Source organism: Schistocerca americana, chromosome 1, assembly GCF_021461395.2.
Source record: "Schistocerca americana isolate TAMUIC-IGC-003095 chromosome 1, iqSchAmer2.1, whole genome shotgun sequence".
NCBI lineage: Eukaryota > Metazoa > Arthropoda > Insecta > Orthoptera > Acrididae > Schistocerca > Schistocerca americana.
Window position 1 is genome coordinate 318,133,847 of NC_060119.1, and position 18,574 is coordinate 318,152,420.

General features: G+C 44.3%; 1 protein-coding gene across 1 annotated transcript in view; it reads left to right on the forward strand.

The window, feature by feature from the left end:
- Positions 1-18,574, forward strand: part of LOC124546313 (tachykinins) — a 55,784-nt gene that overhangs the window by 22,893 nt on the left and 14,317 nt on the right. Inside the window, exon 2 of the mRNA XM_047125032.1 lies at positions 13,062-13,409. Coding sequence (XP_046980988.1) covers positions 13,062-13,409 — 348 coding nt within the window. The remainder of the gene's footprint in view (positions 1-13,061; positions 13,410-18,574) is intronic.

Sequence of the window (18,574 nt, forward strand, 5' to 3'; positions counted from 1 at the left end):
AGACGATGAAGCTTGCACAGGATAGAATAGCATGGAGAGATGCATCAAACCAGTCTCAGGACTGAAGACCACAACAGCAACAACAACAGATCATTTTATATATTTCGTTATTATTAGTAGTAAATTTCTGGGCATCTGTAGTGGTCACAGCATATCCAGTTGGGACGGGGGGAGGAGAGGGGAGGCGGGGATGAGAAGTTAAAAATTTAACTACGAACGCTCTCGGTTCACAATCTAGGAGTGGCGTCTGCTACCGGCTAAAAGTTTTAACTTCCATCTGGGAATAAAAGCGGCATTCAGTTTCTCGTTTATCCGGCCAATCATAAAATAAGCAAGGCGGCCGTTGGTGACAGTTCCAGTGAAATGTACCAATATTGATCTTTTTCGGTATCGCAATGTAAGTTTTTTTTTCTGGTTTAAAATGGATATAATCGGCTACGTTCTTTATGCAACAAGTGTGAGATTGCAGTATTTTACTCAGTAATTTTAAATTAAATGGTGACAATGAAACGGCTGTCGGAGGAGATATTGGCATTTGAGTTTCGAAGAAAAATTGGCAATTAATGGCATCCCACTGTGAGCCTTTGACACCGTGCCGCACAGCTGCGACGCTGCTTCCCATTGTTCTGGCATTGCGGGTCGCGGGACGGTAATTAGGACGCTGCGCCTGTCTCTGCTGCCGGCCATGACTCGCTTTGTCCGGCGTCGCAACAGCAAGTTCTCTCCAACCGGACACACTGCTCCCTTAGTTTCAACTCAACGACCGGCCATTCCAGATGAAATTATGCTAGTTTATTTTGACCAACTTGTGTCGACCCCTCGTCGACGTTTTTGGAAGGAAAAATATCAAACCTGAATGCAACATTAATTTCCCGCTATGTTATTTGTACGCTGGATGCGAATGTAATTTTCGCATTGTTTACGTTGAAGGGAAAAGAAAATTTGCACCAGGGTATGAACAAACACGATCGTTGATATAAAACGGCCATTACTCCGCTGTGACAACAGTCTCTTTCAGAAGTAGTTGTGTTTTCTCGTGTACGCTGCAGGCTCTTTACGGAGGTGTCCGTATGTTGGTGTTTTCAAGCGATTCATTTACATCCGCTTTACACCCTTTTATTGCGCATACTGGTCTTGTGTACATATCATACAGCTTCTTGGCTCCCCATTTTTGAGTTCATCTTTTTCTTTTAACTGCACATATTTAAACAGACGATAATAAAGGCGTCTGAATGTATACGAAGAAGGGAACTCTTGGCGGTGACTGATTTCCAAGATATTCTAAAAAGATGTATTAATTGCAGACTAGTGATTTTTCTGTTTTTATACCATTAGAATCTTTACAGCGTCCAGTGCCAGCGATGCAAAGACGGGGTATTTCAAACATCAGCACTGGGCATAAAAACGGCCCACAGTATATTTACTTCAGTCTACTTACTACAACTATCAATTACAGCCATAACAATAATAATAACTATTCGAGTGCATAGGAGCTAAACATTTCTTCGATTATTATACATTTGTATTATTCAAAGGTGGTCAAAATTAAAAACAACAAGTAGTTTGCAAATAATCACGGCTACGTCTGCAGTTATTGGAATAGTGCAAGTACGTGTATTTCACTACGTACACAGTTCTTTAAAAAATAGTTCACAAATTAGATAGTTAAAGTTTAACAGCTTCCATCCACATGGTTTTTAATTCATTTAGAATATTTTAACACTCGAAAGCTCAAGATGCACAAATGAGGATAGCACAACAGTCGACATTTAAATGCCAATTTAAAAACTATTACATTCAAACTGATTATCCTAATAGGAGAAAAACGAGAATAAAAATGCGCATGGTCCAAAATTCGGAAATTTTCTGATATTTGCGCATTTAATGCGACGTGTGTGCTTGAATTTGTGAAGAAAGCGGATGCAGTCTTGATTGGATCCTTGAAACAGCAACTCGCAGATCCTCTTCCAGCTGCCATCGAGACCGATGTGCCTTAATTAATTTCATTGCGGAAAATGTTGACTCACACAAGTAAGTTGGTGCGAAGGGTAATAACACATCGACAGCCATTCTTGCTAAGTTGGGATATTAGTTTTCAGTCTGCACTCAAAAATTTTCAAAAGATTTCGATTTAAATTCATTTCGAAATGTTTTACCACTTACGAGATCTATGATCTCCTGCTGTTTTATTCTTGACATGTGGTCTGTTATGATCTTATCGAACGGACTGTGGATCCAGTCATACTCAGATGAAGGTTTTGGATATTTATTCTTGAATTGTTGTAGATTTTCGAAAACTACTACTTACTACAACTCATTTTCCTTCACGAAATCATTCAGTACCTCGCAGTTATTCTTCTCCATCTGGGATTTTCTTTTAAACGCGAGTTCCTTCCCGCTTGGAAAGATGATACTATTATTTAGAACCTGAACTGATGAATTGGACAACGGCCTTGCGCAGTGATTTCACCGGTTCCCATCCGATCACCGAAGTTAAGCGCTGTCGGGCTGAACTAGTACTTGGATGGGTGACCATCCGGACTGCTGAGCACTGTTGGAGACGTGTTTCTCGACAATATATCGATTTATCGATATTGTGTTGACAAGGTCGCGTGCCGATATTTTTGTTTTATGTTACTATTGTTCCAAATTTTAGATAAATATTTGTTCTTTTGAAATTGTAGTAAAACATAATTTTGCTTTCACCGTGTCAAGGAGTCTTAGTACGTTTTGAACTTTCATCACGTTCAGTTCTCCTTGACTGTGTGAAGCAAGTATACATGGCGCAAAGAAGAAGTCCAATTATACTTGAGGGTGGCACTGTGAATGGATTAGCAAGATATCCGATGTGAAGAAATAGCACACCAGCTGAGTTAAAAACCAAAAACGCAATTAGTGGGCTATTTCTTCACATCGGCATTCTGCAAAAACAGTTGCTGAAACTGGTGAACAAAAATCTAAATGGCGAGATTGGTCTATGTGATGGGTGGAGACGTGTGAAGGGAAATGCTGACGTAATCAGCGCTCTGCTCAACTAAAAGAAACTTCACCACGTAATTTTGACACTGCAACTGCTTTACGCCGTTCATCATAATAATAAATCTCGTGTAAACATTACACTATGTATTCTTCTGCGTTTGCTGAAACCTCATTGGATTTCGACCCACGTGGACCAGAAGCCAATCTGTCGCGGTACAGTCAAGTACGATAATGAGGATACATTTTATGCTGTGCGTTACGCGTACATACACTCACAGATAATACGGGACAGCAGTTTTAACGGCGCATTTAACTTGGAAAGCAATGGCCAGGCACGTGGTCCAACTAATCTGCAGTGATGTGAACAGTTGTAGTAAAGGCGAAAAAAGATACGAGCAGAGAACAATACAGTCTTGAATGTCACTTAAATTTTGCATAGAAGAATACAATGGTAAAACTCATGCGATATGCTTCTTAGGTGATCTGAAGGAAAACATGCTCTCGATCTTAATTAACATAGTACTGTAATTAGAAACGAGAATGATGAAAATTCCTGAATTTAACAAGGGCAATTTTTCTGCAGGAGTAGGTGCGGCGTAAAAGCGCACTGCTGGCATTTCACCATGTAGTTATACACTACTGGCCATTAAAATTGCTACACAAAGAAGAAATGCAGATGATAAACGGGTATTCATTGGACAAATATATTATACTAGAACTGGCATGTGATTACATTTTCACGCAGTTCGGGTGCATAGATCCTGAGAAATCACTACCCAGAACAACCACCTCTGGCCGTAATAATGGTCTTGATACGACTGGGCATTGAGTCAAACAGAGCTTGGATGGCGTGTACAGGTACAGCTCCCCATGCAGCTTCAACACGATACCACAGTTCATCAGGAGTAGTGACTGGCGTATTGTGACGAGCCAGTTGCTCGGCCACCACTGACCAGGCGTTTTCAATTGGTGAGAGATCTGGAGAATGTGCTGGCCAGGGCAGCAGTCGAACATTTTCTGTTTCCAGAAAGGCCCGTAAAGGACCTGTAACATGCGGTCGTGTATTATCCTGCTGAAATGTAGGGTTTCGCAGGGATCGAATGAAGGGTAGAGTCACGGGCCGTAACAGATCTGAAATGTAACGTCCACTGTTCATAGTGCTGTAAATGCGAACAAGAGGTGACAGAGGCGTGTAACCAATGGCACACCATACCATCACGCGGGGTGATACGCCAGTATGGCGATGACGAAGACACGCTTCCAATGTGCGTTCACCGCGATGTCGCCAAACACGGATGCGACCATCATGATGCTGTAAATAGAACCTGGATTCATCCGAAAAAATGACGTTTTGCCATTCGTGCACCCAGGTTCGCCGTTGAGTACACCATCGCAGGCGCTCCTGTCTGTGATGCAGCGTCAAGGGTAACAGCAGCCATGGTCTGCGAGCTGATAGTCCATGCTGCTGCAAACGTCGTCGAACTGTTCATGCAGATGGTTGTTGTCTTGCAAACGTCCCCATCTGTTGACTCAGGGATCGAGACGTCGCTACGCGATCCGTTACAGCCATGCGGATAAGAGGCCTGTCATCTCGACTGCTAGTGATACGAGACCGTTGGGATCCTGCACGGCGTTCCGTATTACCCTTCTGAACCCACCGATTCCATATTCTGCTAACAGTCATTGGATCTTGACCAACGCGAGCAGCAATGCCGCGATATGATAAACCGCAATCGCGATAGGCTACTAACCGACCTTTATCAAAGTCGGAAACGTGATGGTACGCATTTCTCCTCCTTACACGAGGCATCACAACAACGCTTCACCAGGCAACGCCGGTCAACTGCTGTTTGTGTATGAGAAATCGGTTGGAAACTTTCCTCATGTCAGCACGTTGTAGGTGTCGCCACCGGCGCCAACCTTGAGTGAATGCTCTGAAAAGCTAGTCATTTGCATATCACAGCATCTTCTTCCTGTCGGTTAAATTTCGCAACTGTAGCACGTCATGTTCGTGGTGTAACAATTTTAATGGCCAGTACTGTATATTGAAGTCACTGAAGGTATCATAGTCAGTCGTCTGGTTATCTCTAAACTTCTTCCATATGGGACTCCGAGGAAAGTGATACATTTTAGTACTGCTACGCCGATACCGAGGGAATCAACAACAGAATTCCAAGCCACCGAAAAGTTCACATTGCCTACTCCTCCTCTTTTATGTCGTGGTGTTCTGCATTTCGCCATCGTTCTGCAGTGACGTATGATAAAGCTTCGTTCATTAGTTCCAGTAAGTTGTTTCTCACCACAAATTCCTTTAATTGGCTGCAGATCAATTCTGTTGGGTTCCGATAGCAGTGGCACGGTGACAAATGTAAAAATGCAGCATTTCTACAATGCTCGACGCCGTGAAAAATGTTTTCCGTGTTTCTACTAAGCTTATCACTCTCGGGCGTGTGTGAGATCACATCTGTCCCATAAAACAGTGGGCATATTCAAACAAAGAGTATTATTTTTCGTATTTCTCCAAAAAATTTAACTGTCTAATGTTTTCTTAACTTCAAGATCTGTAATAATCTTTTATAATATATCGATGATTGGGAATGTGTATTTGCAGTGATAACCAGCGTGTGGTACGTAATTAGAAACCGGAAGACGTGCATTTTCATGAAAAAAAGATGGTTAAATATGAGTTAATTACCACATGTTGATATATTTCAATGTTTAAATGATTTAGGTATTCAAACGGTCCAAAAAAATTGTTGATCACAACAGGTTTCGAACTACAGCTCAATGACCTGTCAGATTATTTAACAACGTCTTTACCGACTTCGCCAACATTACAAGTATACAGACGTTTCTTGTACTTATTATATTGTCCGTCTAAATAAACGTCAAAGCCCATTTTTCTCTGTAATGTTGTGAAAAACATCAAGAAAAATTTGTTTCCCATCATTAACAGTGTTCCGCGCGCGTGTTTCATTACGAAGCAGGAAGCAGTGTCATCCATTTTCGTGGTACATATGAACAGTGAGACAAACGGTGCACAAGTAGCGCTTACTGATACTGTGGCTGTACGCGATTTTGAAATAAAAGTTACGTAGCTAATGAATGATTAAGAGAAACGTTGATGACTGTAAATATATCAGAATGTCTTAAAGTTTCATTTACAGTGACATAGTAATAAAATATCTAATACAGAAGTTGGACCTACTTCCAAGAGCGGAACAACATCAATCTTCCGGAGCTACAGCTGCTGACCAATCATCGAGTTTGTGTTTCTTTACATCGGGTTTATTCTTATGACGAACGGAGTATAGGTCGCTGGCGTGAAAAAACGGGGAAGACGACATGAAGTGTTCCAGCCAAATCCGATATGTGACTAAACAGAATGACGGACCCATCGGACACCTTTTCTTGTGCCACTTACCTGCAGTTACCATTGCTACGTAACAAAGTGGTTATCGCCAAGTGCGAACGTCATCGTCTTCCTTTCAATTCTTGCTCTAAGGGGTGGAAGTAGTCTGCTAGCCTGTTGATGTACAGAATATCTAATAATAAATCAATACTTAGATATACAGCTCTAAAACTGGCAGTATATTTTCAATGTGCAGCCGAAATACTTTTTTTTTTTTTTTTTTTTTTTGCCGGTACGCCGATATATTGATAACTTATTTCGATATATCGATGACCGACAATTAACAGTCTGTAAGTATCGATATATTGGATTCCTGATATTTCTAAAACAGTCCTAGTTGCAATGTAGCCAGACCGTACGTTACGTGCGCTCCACTCTGCAGTCGACTTCTGACTGCCGACAAGTAACGTTACGTACGCACACAGGAAAGGTGATTTACACCTTTGTGAGGAAAGTCACGTCATCAGACTGCGTGCCTTTGAAATACGGAGCTGTATAAATTTTTTTAATGTAGAAAAATATCAACGCATGGTAAAAGGACGAATAGTGACAACAATAATAGACAGCTGCATTGTTTGTCGTTCCCGTCGATCAATACAAGAAAATGCCGTGGTAAATAATTGGAAAAAGCAGCGACACATTTATTTCACTTTCAGGCTCGAACTCGAAAAATACGTTCATCTTGAGATGTCTTGCAGAATAAAAATTAAAAAGAAGAATAAAAGTAACGTAGCGAAAGACGTAAACACATCCTCGATCAGCAATGGCCTTTTACGATCCTCAAACAACTTTTATAATATTCATAAAATATTTTACAATAGCGTTATTAATGGAAAAACAGGTGCGCTTTCCCTTTCGAACCCGACGATTAGGTTCACTTCGTGATGGCTCGCAAATTGCAGTCACAATTATTCGTTTGGAGTTGCAGAGTAGATATTTGCACAAATGAAATTTGTACCTGTCATTTTTTAAGTGACTTAAACAAACGTCTGAGCGATCTACGTGTACAATGCCTTTTCGGCACACAGCTGAAAGAATTTTATTTCAGAAAATATAAAAAGTTCTGCCCTACATTAAAAATAATTATTTAAGGAAACAGTGGCGTTTTCTGTTCCTAGACACCACATTTATATAAAATAATTTATAATTGTCGTCGATATTGTTTCTTGATCTGATGGACTTAAATTTTTCTTGAGACATGTGAGTCTCAACGTTATCTCCGATGATGATAGAAGCTGAAAAATGAATTAAAATTTATTCCATGTGCAGGATCTGAACCAATGTCTCCTCTTTTCTAGGTAGATGTGTTAACCATCACACCACTGTAGCATTCTGGGTGCCACTCCTGCACGGGGTACCCAAGTCCAGTGCACTCCCTAATACAAATTTCAAACCTTCAGCCGATTTTCGCCTTCTCGTATCGTCACTGTTGCCGAGGAATAGCACCCCAGCTTTGTACGTAATGGGCAAATCCTGCCTGTACCTCAGGCCTAGGTGATCTATTGATCTGATGGAATTGAGTTTTCCTTTAGACATATGAGTCTCGGCTTATGATAGAAGCTGAAGAAAGTAATTAAAATTTGTATAATGGCTAGCACATCTGCCTAGTAAGCAAGAAACCCAGGTTCAAGTCCCGAAATTGACGAGTGTAACTGTTGAAGACCGAAGACAAGCTTTAAACTAAGTTCACAGCGGAACTGCATATGAATTAAAATCTTTTTATTAGTCTGTTACCGGCAAAGCAAACCTAGTCTCAAGTTACATAGTACAGGCTTTAGTTGTACGACACGTTTTTAAATGTGGTAATAAGCAGTGCCGACACAGTTAGCCCCAAACATCGCCTTCACCCTCGCTTACTGACTCAGACATATCGAAATCGTGAAAGTCAATTATGAAATGGTCCATCACTGAGCCTCTGTCGATTTCCTTTTTGAAATCTTATTTCTACAGTGTTCCTGAAAGTCTACCTCAGTTTGCCTATGCAGAGAAGATTACGTTGTTCAGCGCTTCATGTTTGAGTCTTCCGACGTCAGCAATCCGGAAGGCGCTATTTCGTCCTGCGATACGTGCAGTAACTTGCGCGCCCATACCTCACCTCTGGTAACCTCAACTGAAGAACGTAGGATTGCACGATCGTTCCAAATCCACATTAAACATTATGACCCACTACTATCGACTGAAGCACAGATGATTTTGGTTAGGCCTTGACATAGGCGGAAGTAGCGACAAGTAAGTGGAAACTCTGGCACCAGTAAGCTTTATTACAACAGAAGTTTTATTTTATTAATGAACCAGTCGTCATATAAGATTACAGGAAATTTATTTGTTATTGTTTTGTAACATGAGATGCTGTAAATACTGCTGCCGGTTTCGACACTCAGTCAGACACAGAACTTTTCATCATATCATTTCAGGTTCGAACATGCCACTCCTAGCTACAGGTGAAAAAGAATTCGATACTTAACATCTCTTTATGTGTAGTCAGTAACGATGATATGTGCGGGTTCGACTTCCAGCCAGCACAAAAATTTTCATCACGTTATCGCCAATTCAAGCTACGCACACCTGACTACTGGTGAAACAAACTGATATTTAACGTCTGTTTGTGACAAGGAAACAAAGACGCCGGGTTCGAATCCCGGTGAGGCAAAAATTTTCGTCTAATCATTTCAATTTCAATCACCTCGCTACTGGTGAAAATTTAGGTATGTGAAATGTGATGCATAGTTAACAATCGATTACGCACTGGATTCGAATTACTGTTCAAAACAAAGCTTCACGCAATGTCATTTCAAGTTTCAACGTGCACACATTTTGCTATCTGCGAATGAAATCATATGTAAGACCTTTCATGGTTAGTCAACAGGAACAGTAGTTGCTGGATAGGAGTCCCAGGTCTCAGTCCTGTACAAAAATTTTCATCATGAAATTTCAAGTTGAAACATGCTTTTTGAAATATTCATTCTAATAAAACGGAGTATACAAGCGTTAAAGATTGTGTCACCCCTAATAACAGGTTTCCTGATATTTGAATTATCGTGATATTAATTTTCATGTGGACTGATAGCCATACAGAGCCGTGTTCTGTAGTGGTCTCTTGTAGTAACGTTTTTGTATAATGAAACGATTGTACCGAAAAGAGATTAGAGGACCTGCAAGGAAGTTACGTCATGTGAATAGCATATAAATCAGGCGGAACGTAGTTCAGATTGTTCTGATATTTTTGAACGTGCAAGTACATTGCTTTCGACAGGGGTTTTCATTCTGTAAATAAGCTCACCGAACAAAGTATTAGTTACCCGCTCAAAAAGAGTCCATTGCTCGCTTTGTGGCATTGCACACTGTGTAGAAGTGTGAATAGGCGGTCATGCGATCCTCCACTGATGACGTGAGCAATGGCTGCGAGGTGATGTGTACATGAGTGACCTGTGGGGACCCTGCATTGCGTGTAATATGGGTCGAAGTGAAGATGTGACAGAATGGCAGATAGGAGCTACTGTGATTGGACATGCCCATGACCGCAGCGTGAATGAAGCTGCCCGATTTGTTCGTTTATCAATGCGGACTGTCCAGTGTGTTAATTTGCATCTGTACTGATAACCACACAGAACAGTGTTCTCTAATAGTCTCTCGTAGTAACGATTTTGTGTAACGGAATGACTGTACCGAAAAGAGAATGCAGGTCCACCTCAACCAGTTTCCAAGTGAACTTAGTGAATATGAGTGGTAGCTGACTAGAGGCGTGTAGTGTCTTGCGATGAGCCTCTCTTTTCAAATGACGCCAGGTGTAGAAGTGCGCCAACAATCGAATAGGCCTTCAGCCAACAGTAAGTAGAGCGTACAGTTAAGGCCAGAGATGAAATCGTGATCTTTTACACTGTGAACATGAGCCAAGATTTTTATTTCAACGTTCACAGAGAGCAGCTGTTGCCGTTTCCTTTACATCCCTTCTTCCACTATGATAACTGCAGAGTTGACAGGACGGCTCGCAGTTGTTCCTGGTTTGATAAACAGTCATGCAGCCTATCGCCCCTCGACTCGACCGCTAAATCACCCTACTTTAATCCCACAGAAAATGTCTGGCACTATTTGGAAAAGTGTGTGAAACTTAACTATCGACATCTCCGCAACTTGGTAGTCCTGCTGTATCTAATCATCAACAAGTGGCTTTGGCTGGGTATGGAATACCTGAAGAAAGTTGTGGACTCTCTCCCTCGCTGAACTCAGGATGTTGTCGAGGGCACAGGTGGTGTTCAGCGATAGTAGCTTGGTTTATCCTGGGTATGACTAAATTGTTGTCTAGTTTGCATGCAAAATATACAAATCAAAAAGGGCTATGACACAGGACGGAAGAAACAGAGTACGTTGAGGTGACGAAAGTCATGGGATATAACCTAATATCATGTCGGAACTCTTGTTCGGTGTAGTGCAGAAGCTCAACGTGGCATGGACCCAACAAGTCGTTGGAAGTTCCCTGCAGAAATATTGAGCCATGCTGCCTCTTAGCCTTCCATAAACGCGAAAGTGTTGCCGGTGCAGGACTTCGTGCACAAACTGGCCTCTCGATTATGTCCCATAAATGCTCGATGGGATTCACGTCGGTCGATCTGAGTGGCCAGATCATTCGCTCGCATTGTCCAGAATGTTCTTCAAACCATTCGCGAATAATTGTGGCCCAGTGACACCTTTGCCTAGAAAAAGTCATAAGGCAGATAGAGTTAACTAAGGAGGAACCTTCTTAAATCGTTCGCTGCAGTCCCTAGCCTATGATGACGATGTGGCGTTACTCGCACAAAACACAGCTGTGCTAGGCGAAGCCTATCAACAACTGGAGAAAGGTGCAAGGGAACTTGACCTGACAGTTAACATCGAGAAGACCAAGTATATGGCAATGACCAACCAACAAAACCTACCAACTCTCAGGATAGCTGACAGGGAGTTTGAAAGGGTGAGAGGCTTCAAGTACCTTGGGTCGACTATCACTGAGACAAATGACACTGGCAGTGAGGTGAAAGCCAGAATAGCAGCAGGTAACAGATGCTACTTTGCCGCATTACCCATGCTTAGGAGTTCGCTTCTATCACGTAAATCCAAAATCCTCATTTACCAAACAATTATATGACCAGTTGATATGAATGGTGCCGAAACGTGGAGCCGGCCGCGGTGGCCGTGCGGTTCTAGGCACTTCAGTCCGGAACCGCGTGACTGCTATGGTCGCAGGTTCGAATCCTGCCTCGGGCATGGATGTGTGTGATGTCCTTATGTTAGTTAGGCTTAAGTAGTTCTAAGTTCTAGGGGACTGATGACTTCAGATGTTGAGTCCCTTAGTGCTCAGAGCCATTTGAACCATTTTTTGAAACGTGGACCACGACTGTAAATGAGGAAAGGATCCTTAGCATTTGGGAGAGAAAGGTGCTACGTACAATATATGGCCCAGTATATGAGCAAGAACGTTGGCGCATTCGTACGAATGCAGAACTACAACACCTTTTTGAAGAACCTGACATTGTTACTACCATTAAAATAAGAAGACTGTGGTGGGCAGGCCACGTGGTCAGAATGGAAGAAGACAGAGCATGTAAGAGGATTTTTGATGGCAAGGCTGGAGGAAGTCGGCTTAGGGGACGCTCTAGAAAGAGATGGGTGGATAGAGTTGAAGAAGACATGAAAAAGCTGGGTGTCGGAGGATGGAGACGGAAAGCGATGGATCGGATAGAATGGCAGGATATTGTGATGCAGGCCAAGGCCCTCCAAGAGCTGTAGAGCTGAGTAGTAGTAGTAGTAGTAGTAGTAGTGACATCTTTGGAAACATAAAGTCCATGACTGGAAGCAAATGCTCTCCAAGTAGCCAAACATGACCATTTCCAATCAATGATCGTTCCCATGTTATGTAAACACATCCCACACCATTATGGTGCCACCTCCATCTTGCACAGTGTCTTGTTGACAACTTGGGTCCATGGCTTCGTTGGGTCTGCGACACACTCGAACCCTACCATCAGCTCTTACCAACTGAAACATATGACCAGGCCACGGTTTTCGAGGCGTCGTGGGTCCAAATGATATGATCACGGGCCCAGGAGGGGCGCTGCAGACGATGTCGAGCAATTAGCAAAGACATTCGTGGTGGTTCTCTACTGCCGTAGCCCATTAACGCCAAATTTCTCCACACTGTCCTAACAGACACAATCGTCGTACGCCCCATATTGATGTCTGCGGTTATTTCACACTGTGTTACTTGTCTGTTAGCGCTGGGAACTGTACGCAAATGCCGCTGCTCTCGGTCATTAAATGATGGCCGTCCGTGATGAGAGGTAATTTCTGAAATCTGGTATTCTCGGCAGACTCCTGACATTGTGGATCTCAGGGTATTGACCTCCCTAACGATTTATGGAATAGAATGTCCCATGCATCCAGCTCCAACTACCTCTCCGCGTTCAAAATCTGTTAATTCCCGTCGTGCAGCCATGACGATGTCGGAAACCTCATTACGTGAATCACCTCAGAGCAATGACAATTCCGCCAGTGCACTGCTTTTTTATACCTTGAGTACACGATACCTCCGCCATCAGTATATGTGCAGATCGCTATCGACTGACTTCTGTCGCCTGAGTGTACGTAGTGAAGCAGGTCATAAGGCCTCTGCCTATTAAACAATAACTTGTTGCAGGGTGTCCGCGGCAAGAAAGACGAGGCAGACGCGGAGGACGCAGAGCTGGGAGACGGCGCCGACTACCTGCAGCTGGCGGGCCTGCCCTACAGGGAGGACTACGACGCCAACGCCGACGGCGACGCCGACGCCGACGAGCTGCAGCTGGACGACCCTTGGCTGCGCGATGAGAAGCGCGCCCTCAAGGGCTTCTTCGGCACGCGAGGCAAGAAGGCCCCACAGGCCGGCTTCTACGGCGTGCGCGGCAAGAAAGGGCCCTCGGGATTCTACGGCGTGCGAGGCAAGAAGGCCCCCCTCTCCGGCTTCTACGGCGTGCGCGGCAAGAAGGCGCCCTCGCTCGGATTCCACGTACGTACTGATTCCCCAGCTAGCCCTCCAGCTGCTCTTCTGTCCCACCTGCCTGCTGTCCATGCTCCTAGTGTTAATGCGATATGTACTGTCAGTCAACAACAACTACACTGTTTAGCGATCACAACTTTCGTTAAATTACAAAACCCCTAAGGCTTTCGCGGTCACTTGTTGACGTATTTCCTGTTGGTTTACGTCTCACGATCTTTCTACGTCCTTGGTTTAGTGATTTTTCTGACATTCCAGCAACACGACTGGTTGGCACTGTCAAAGATTCGCCGGCCGCGGCGGCGGTGCGGTTCTGGGCGCTGCAGTCCGAAGCCACGGGACTGCTATGGCCGCAGGTTCGAATCCTTCCCCGGGCATGGATATGTGTGATGTCCTTAGGTTAGTTAGGTTTAAGTAGTTCTAAGTTCTAGGGGACTGATGACCTAAGATGTTAAGTCCCATAGTGCTCAGAGCCATTTGAACCATTTGTCAAAGATTCACTGGACTGTTATCATCAATGGACGATGAATTCTGCTACCAGCAATGCAGGGTGAATCTTCTACAATCCCAGCCACTCATGCTGTAAACATATCAGAAAAAACATTAAACAAACGTCGGCCGAATATCTAGAGATGAAGGCCAAACTATTTTCTTATATGAGGGTTTCAGAAATGATGCAGTCAGTCTGTGCATGAGTCTTCGAGCAGCAACTACTTAGACCTTAGGACAATCACTGATTTGCCATCGTAGCATTTCACAGGTCGGAAGAAATGCTGAATGTAGTAAGTTGCATTTTGATGTTTCATTGAGATCGATGTCATTGGAAAAGAAACTACTCAGGATCAGGAAATTGGCTATCGCATTACCAGAGTGCCTGTGCCTCAATAAAGGGATTTAGGGAAACCATAAGGGGCAGTGAAAAACAAACGATACATATTGAAAAAAGTAAATAAAGTGCACAGTGTAAGCACCATCTCTGACGCAGAGAGTCTGCCCGAAGAGCTGGAACACCTCAAAACTGTATTCCGGAAAATCGGGTACTCGGAATGGCAGATCAGAGGCGCTCACCGTCCCACCTCTACAGTACAGCGTGTGGAGACGGATGAAGTCACGGAGAAAGAGACAGCCACTGCCTATACATCGTATATTGGCGCAGTATTGGGGAAAATAGGACGAATATTGAGGAAACACCGAGTAGGAACTGTCTTTTGACCACCAAATAAAACAAGAGCATTATTGGGAAGTGTCAAAGACGATCTCGGTTTGCGGAAGGCCGGCATATGCCAGATTCCGTGTCAATGTGGGAAGACTTATATTGGACAGACAGTGGGCACCATCGAAGATCGTTGCCGAGAACATCAGAGGTACGCTCGACTTGAGTACCCCAACAAGTCGGCGGTCGCAGAGCTCTGTTTGCCCGAAAATCACGAAATGGACTACCAACATATCATGGTCTTGGCACAGACATCTAAATACTGGGACAGCGTCGTTAGAGAGGCTAACGAAATTCGTACCAGGGACGGACTCATCAACCGAGACTACGGCTACAACCTCAGCAGGGCATGGGAACCAGCACTGAGTCTAATTAAAAAGACGCTCAGCAAAGGAAACGAACAGGCGACCAGGGCGGACGAGGCAATTACACCGACGCCACCACAGACGCCGACGCCAGCGTCTCACCGGCCGCTGACGCGCGGGCGCGGACCGCGGAGAGAACGCCTCGCGAGGGCAAGGGATTTAAGGCGGCCACCCACACTAAGGAGCTCAGTTCGTCAGCGCACCTGCCGATTGCGACATGTCTGATCGCCGAAAGATTGTGCCCGTTGAACACTACGGACCGGGAATATACCCGTGAACTGTTCGAGCAAGAAATACGCCGGGAGAAACTGAAGAATCACATAAATAAGTAATCGCCATAGTTGTAACTTTTAACTACATTATCCGCTATGAGACATGGTGGTCAATGCCTTCATGGAAAAAATGTTTGCGGTTGCCGGCGGAAATACGATAGCACCCAGGTATGCACCTCTTCATACGAGGCTAATCGACGGCCACGAAAGACTTTCCTCAGGGCTCCATAAATATGGAAAACGCATGGGGAGAGATCGGGTCTGTATCGAGGATGCGTAAGGGCTTCCCAGCGAAACTTCTGCAGCGTATTCGAAACAGCCTTGGTCACATGTGGGTGGGCATTATTCTGTAACAGAGTGATACCATCCTTCAACACGCCTGAGGGTTTGGACTTAGAGCACACTTCATTTTTTGGAAAGTGTCCACGTACCGCTGTGCGTTAAATGTGGCACCGCGTTCGAATAACTCAATGAGCAGCGAGCCCTTGCAGTCAAAGAATAACGTCATCCTGAGTTTCCCGGAGCCGGAGTGTCTGTTGTTTCTACTACATTGAAGAATTTTCCAGACATTTAGAGGAACTGGCACCGACAGTCTGTTTATTGTGTTGAGGAGACTATTAAAGCTGCCGACGGGATACCTGCACAAAGAAATACGAGTATGTACCAAAATTCCGTGGCGAAGCAGTGGTCTGTCTACAGTGAGGTAGATAGCAGCATACGAATGCCAATGTTGTCCTCATGTTTCCCAGGAACTGCTCCGTTACATTAGTGGCTCTCACTGTAGCGAAAGCTATTCGACTTTTCGCCACTATGGCAGTTTCCGTGTCAGTATTTATTTAGTCGAACAGCTTCCCATTTGATATCACGAGGAATATTGGGCCGCATTCCGGACTGTTCACCTGACAAAGTTATGATGTCACGGGGAATCAATACAACCTCATAATTGTAACATACAGTGCTGATCAAAAGGTAATGAAAACTGCCATCACGCCAGTACTGAGAAAGACTAATAACGAAAATTATTACATAACCTAATGTAAAACTCGAATGACGATTTCGCCGCTATTGAACGAACCTATGACGAAACAAGCTGCACTACTGCAGCTTTTCTGTGCACTTTATACATACCTTCTGATATGGATCCCAGACCGACGAGCATTGATCAAGAATCGATGCAACAAAGGTTTTATGAGCTACTTCCGGAGGATTCTTCCATTGCATTTCACTGTGGCATCTGTCTTTCTTGCGAGTACTTTTATGTGTTCATTCGGCTTTAAATCATTCCATATACGTGTTCCAAGACTTTTAAATAAATATATACCGTGTTTGCCCAAATGTTTTGATAATTTCGTGTTAAGGCACTACTATTTACACTGCTGGCCATTAAAATTGCTACACCACCAAGATGTGCTACAGACGCGAAATTTAACCGACAGGAAGAAGATGCTGTGATATGCAAATGATTAGCTTTTCAGAGCATTCACATACGGTTGGCGCCGGTGGTGACACCTACAACATGCTGACATGAGGAAAGTTTCCAACCGATTTCTCATACACAAACAGCAGTTGACCGGTGTTGCCTGCTTGAAACGTTGTTGTGATGCCTCATGTAAGGAGGAGAAATGCGTACCATCACGTTTCCGACTTTGATAAAGGTCGGATTGTAGCCTATCCCGAATGCGGTTTATCGTATCGCGACATTGCTGCTCGCGTTGGTCGAGAGCCAATGGCTGTTAGCAGAATATGGAATCGGCGGGTTCAGGTGGATAATACGGAATGCCGTGCTGGAGTCCAACGGCCTCATATCACTAGCAGTCGAGATGACAGGCATCTTATCCGCATGGCTGTAACGGATCGTGCAGCCACGTCTCGATCCCTGAATCAATAGATGGGGACGTTTGCAAGACAACAACCATCTGCACGAACAGTTCGACGACGTTTGCAGCAGCATGGACTATCAGCTCGGAGACCATGGCTCCGGTTACCGACGCTGCATCACAGACAGGAGCGCCTGCGATGGTGTACTCAACGACGAAAATGGGTGCACGAATTGCAAAACATCATTTTTTTCGGATGAAACCAGGTTGTGTTTACAGCATCATGATGGTCGCATCCGTATTCGGCGACATCGCGGTGAACGCACATTGGAAGCGTGTATTCGTCATCGCCATATTGGCGTGTCACCCGGCGTGATGGTGTGGGGTACCATTGGTTACACGTCTCGGTCACCTCTTGTTCGCATTGACGGCACTTTGAACTGTGGACATTACATTTCATATATGTTAGACTTGTGGCTCTACCCTTCATTCGATCCCTGCTAAACCCTACATTTCAGCAGGGTAATGCACGACCGCATGTTGCAGGTCCTGTACGGGCTTTTCTGCATACAGAAAATGTTCGACTGGTGCCCTGGCCAGCACGTTCTCCAGATCTCTCACCAATTGAAAACGTCTGGTCAATGATGGCCAAGCAACTGGTTCGTCACAATACGCCAGTCGCTACTCTTGATGAACTGTGGTATCGTGTTGAAGCTGCATGGGCAGCTGTACCTGTACACGTCATCCAAGCTCTGTTTGACTCAATGCCCAGGCGTATCAAGGCCGTTATTACGGCCAGAGGTGTTTGTTCTGGGTACTGATTTCTCAGGATCTATGCACCCAAATTGCGTGAAAATGTAATCACATGTCAGTTCTAGCATAAAATATTTGTCCAATGAATACCCGTTTATCATCTGCATTTCTTCTTGGTGTAGCAATTTTAATGGCCAGTAGTGTATTTGTCACATCTACAGCTACACCCAAAAACTACGTGGCGCCGCAGCAGTATGAATTTGAAAAGGTAGAATACTAACAAATGCACTCATGGTGACAAAAGTTATGGGCTACCTCCTAATATCGTGTCGGACATCCTTTTGTCCGGCATAGTGCAGCAACTCGACGTAGCATGGACTCAACAAGTCGTTGCTGTCTCTATAGGCGTCCATAATTGCGAAAGAGTTGCTGGTGCAGGATTGTGTGCACGTACTGGCCTTTCCATTAGGTTCCATAAATGTTCTACGGGTGTATAATCACTTCATCGAATTGTCCAGAATGTTCTTCAAACCAATCGCGAACAATTGTGGCCCGGTGTCACGGCGCATTGTTCAAATGGCTCTGAGCACTATGGGACTTAACATTTGTGGTCATCAGTCCCCTAGAACTTAGAACTACTTAAACCCAACTAACCTAAGGACATCACGCACATCCACGCCCGAGGCAGGACTCGAACCTGCGACCGCAGCAGTCGCGCGGCTCCGGACTGAGCGCCCAGAACCGCTAGACCACCGCG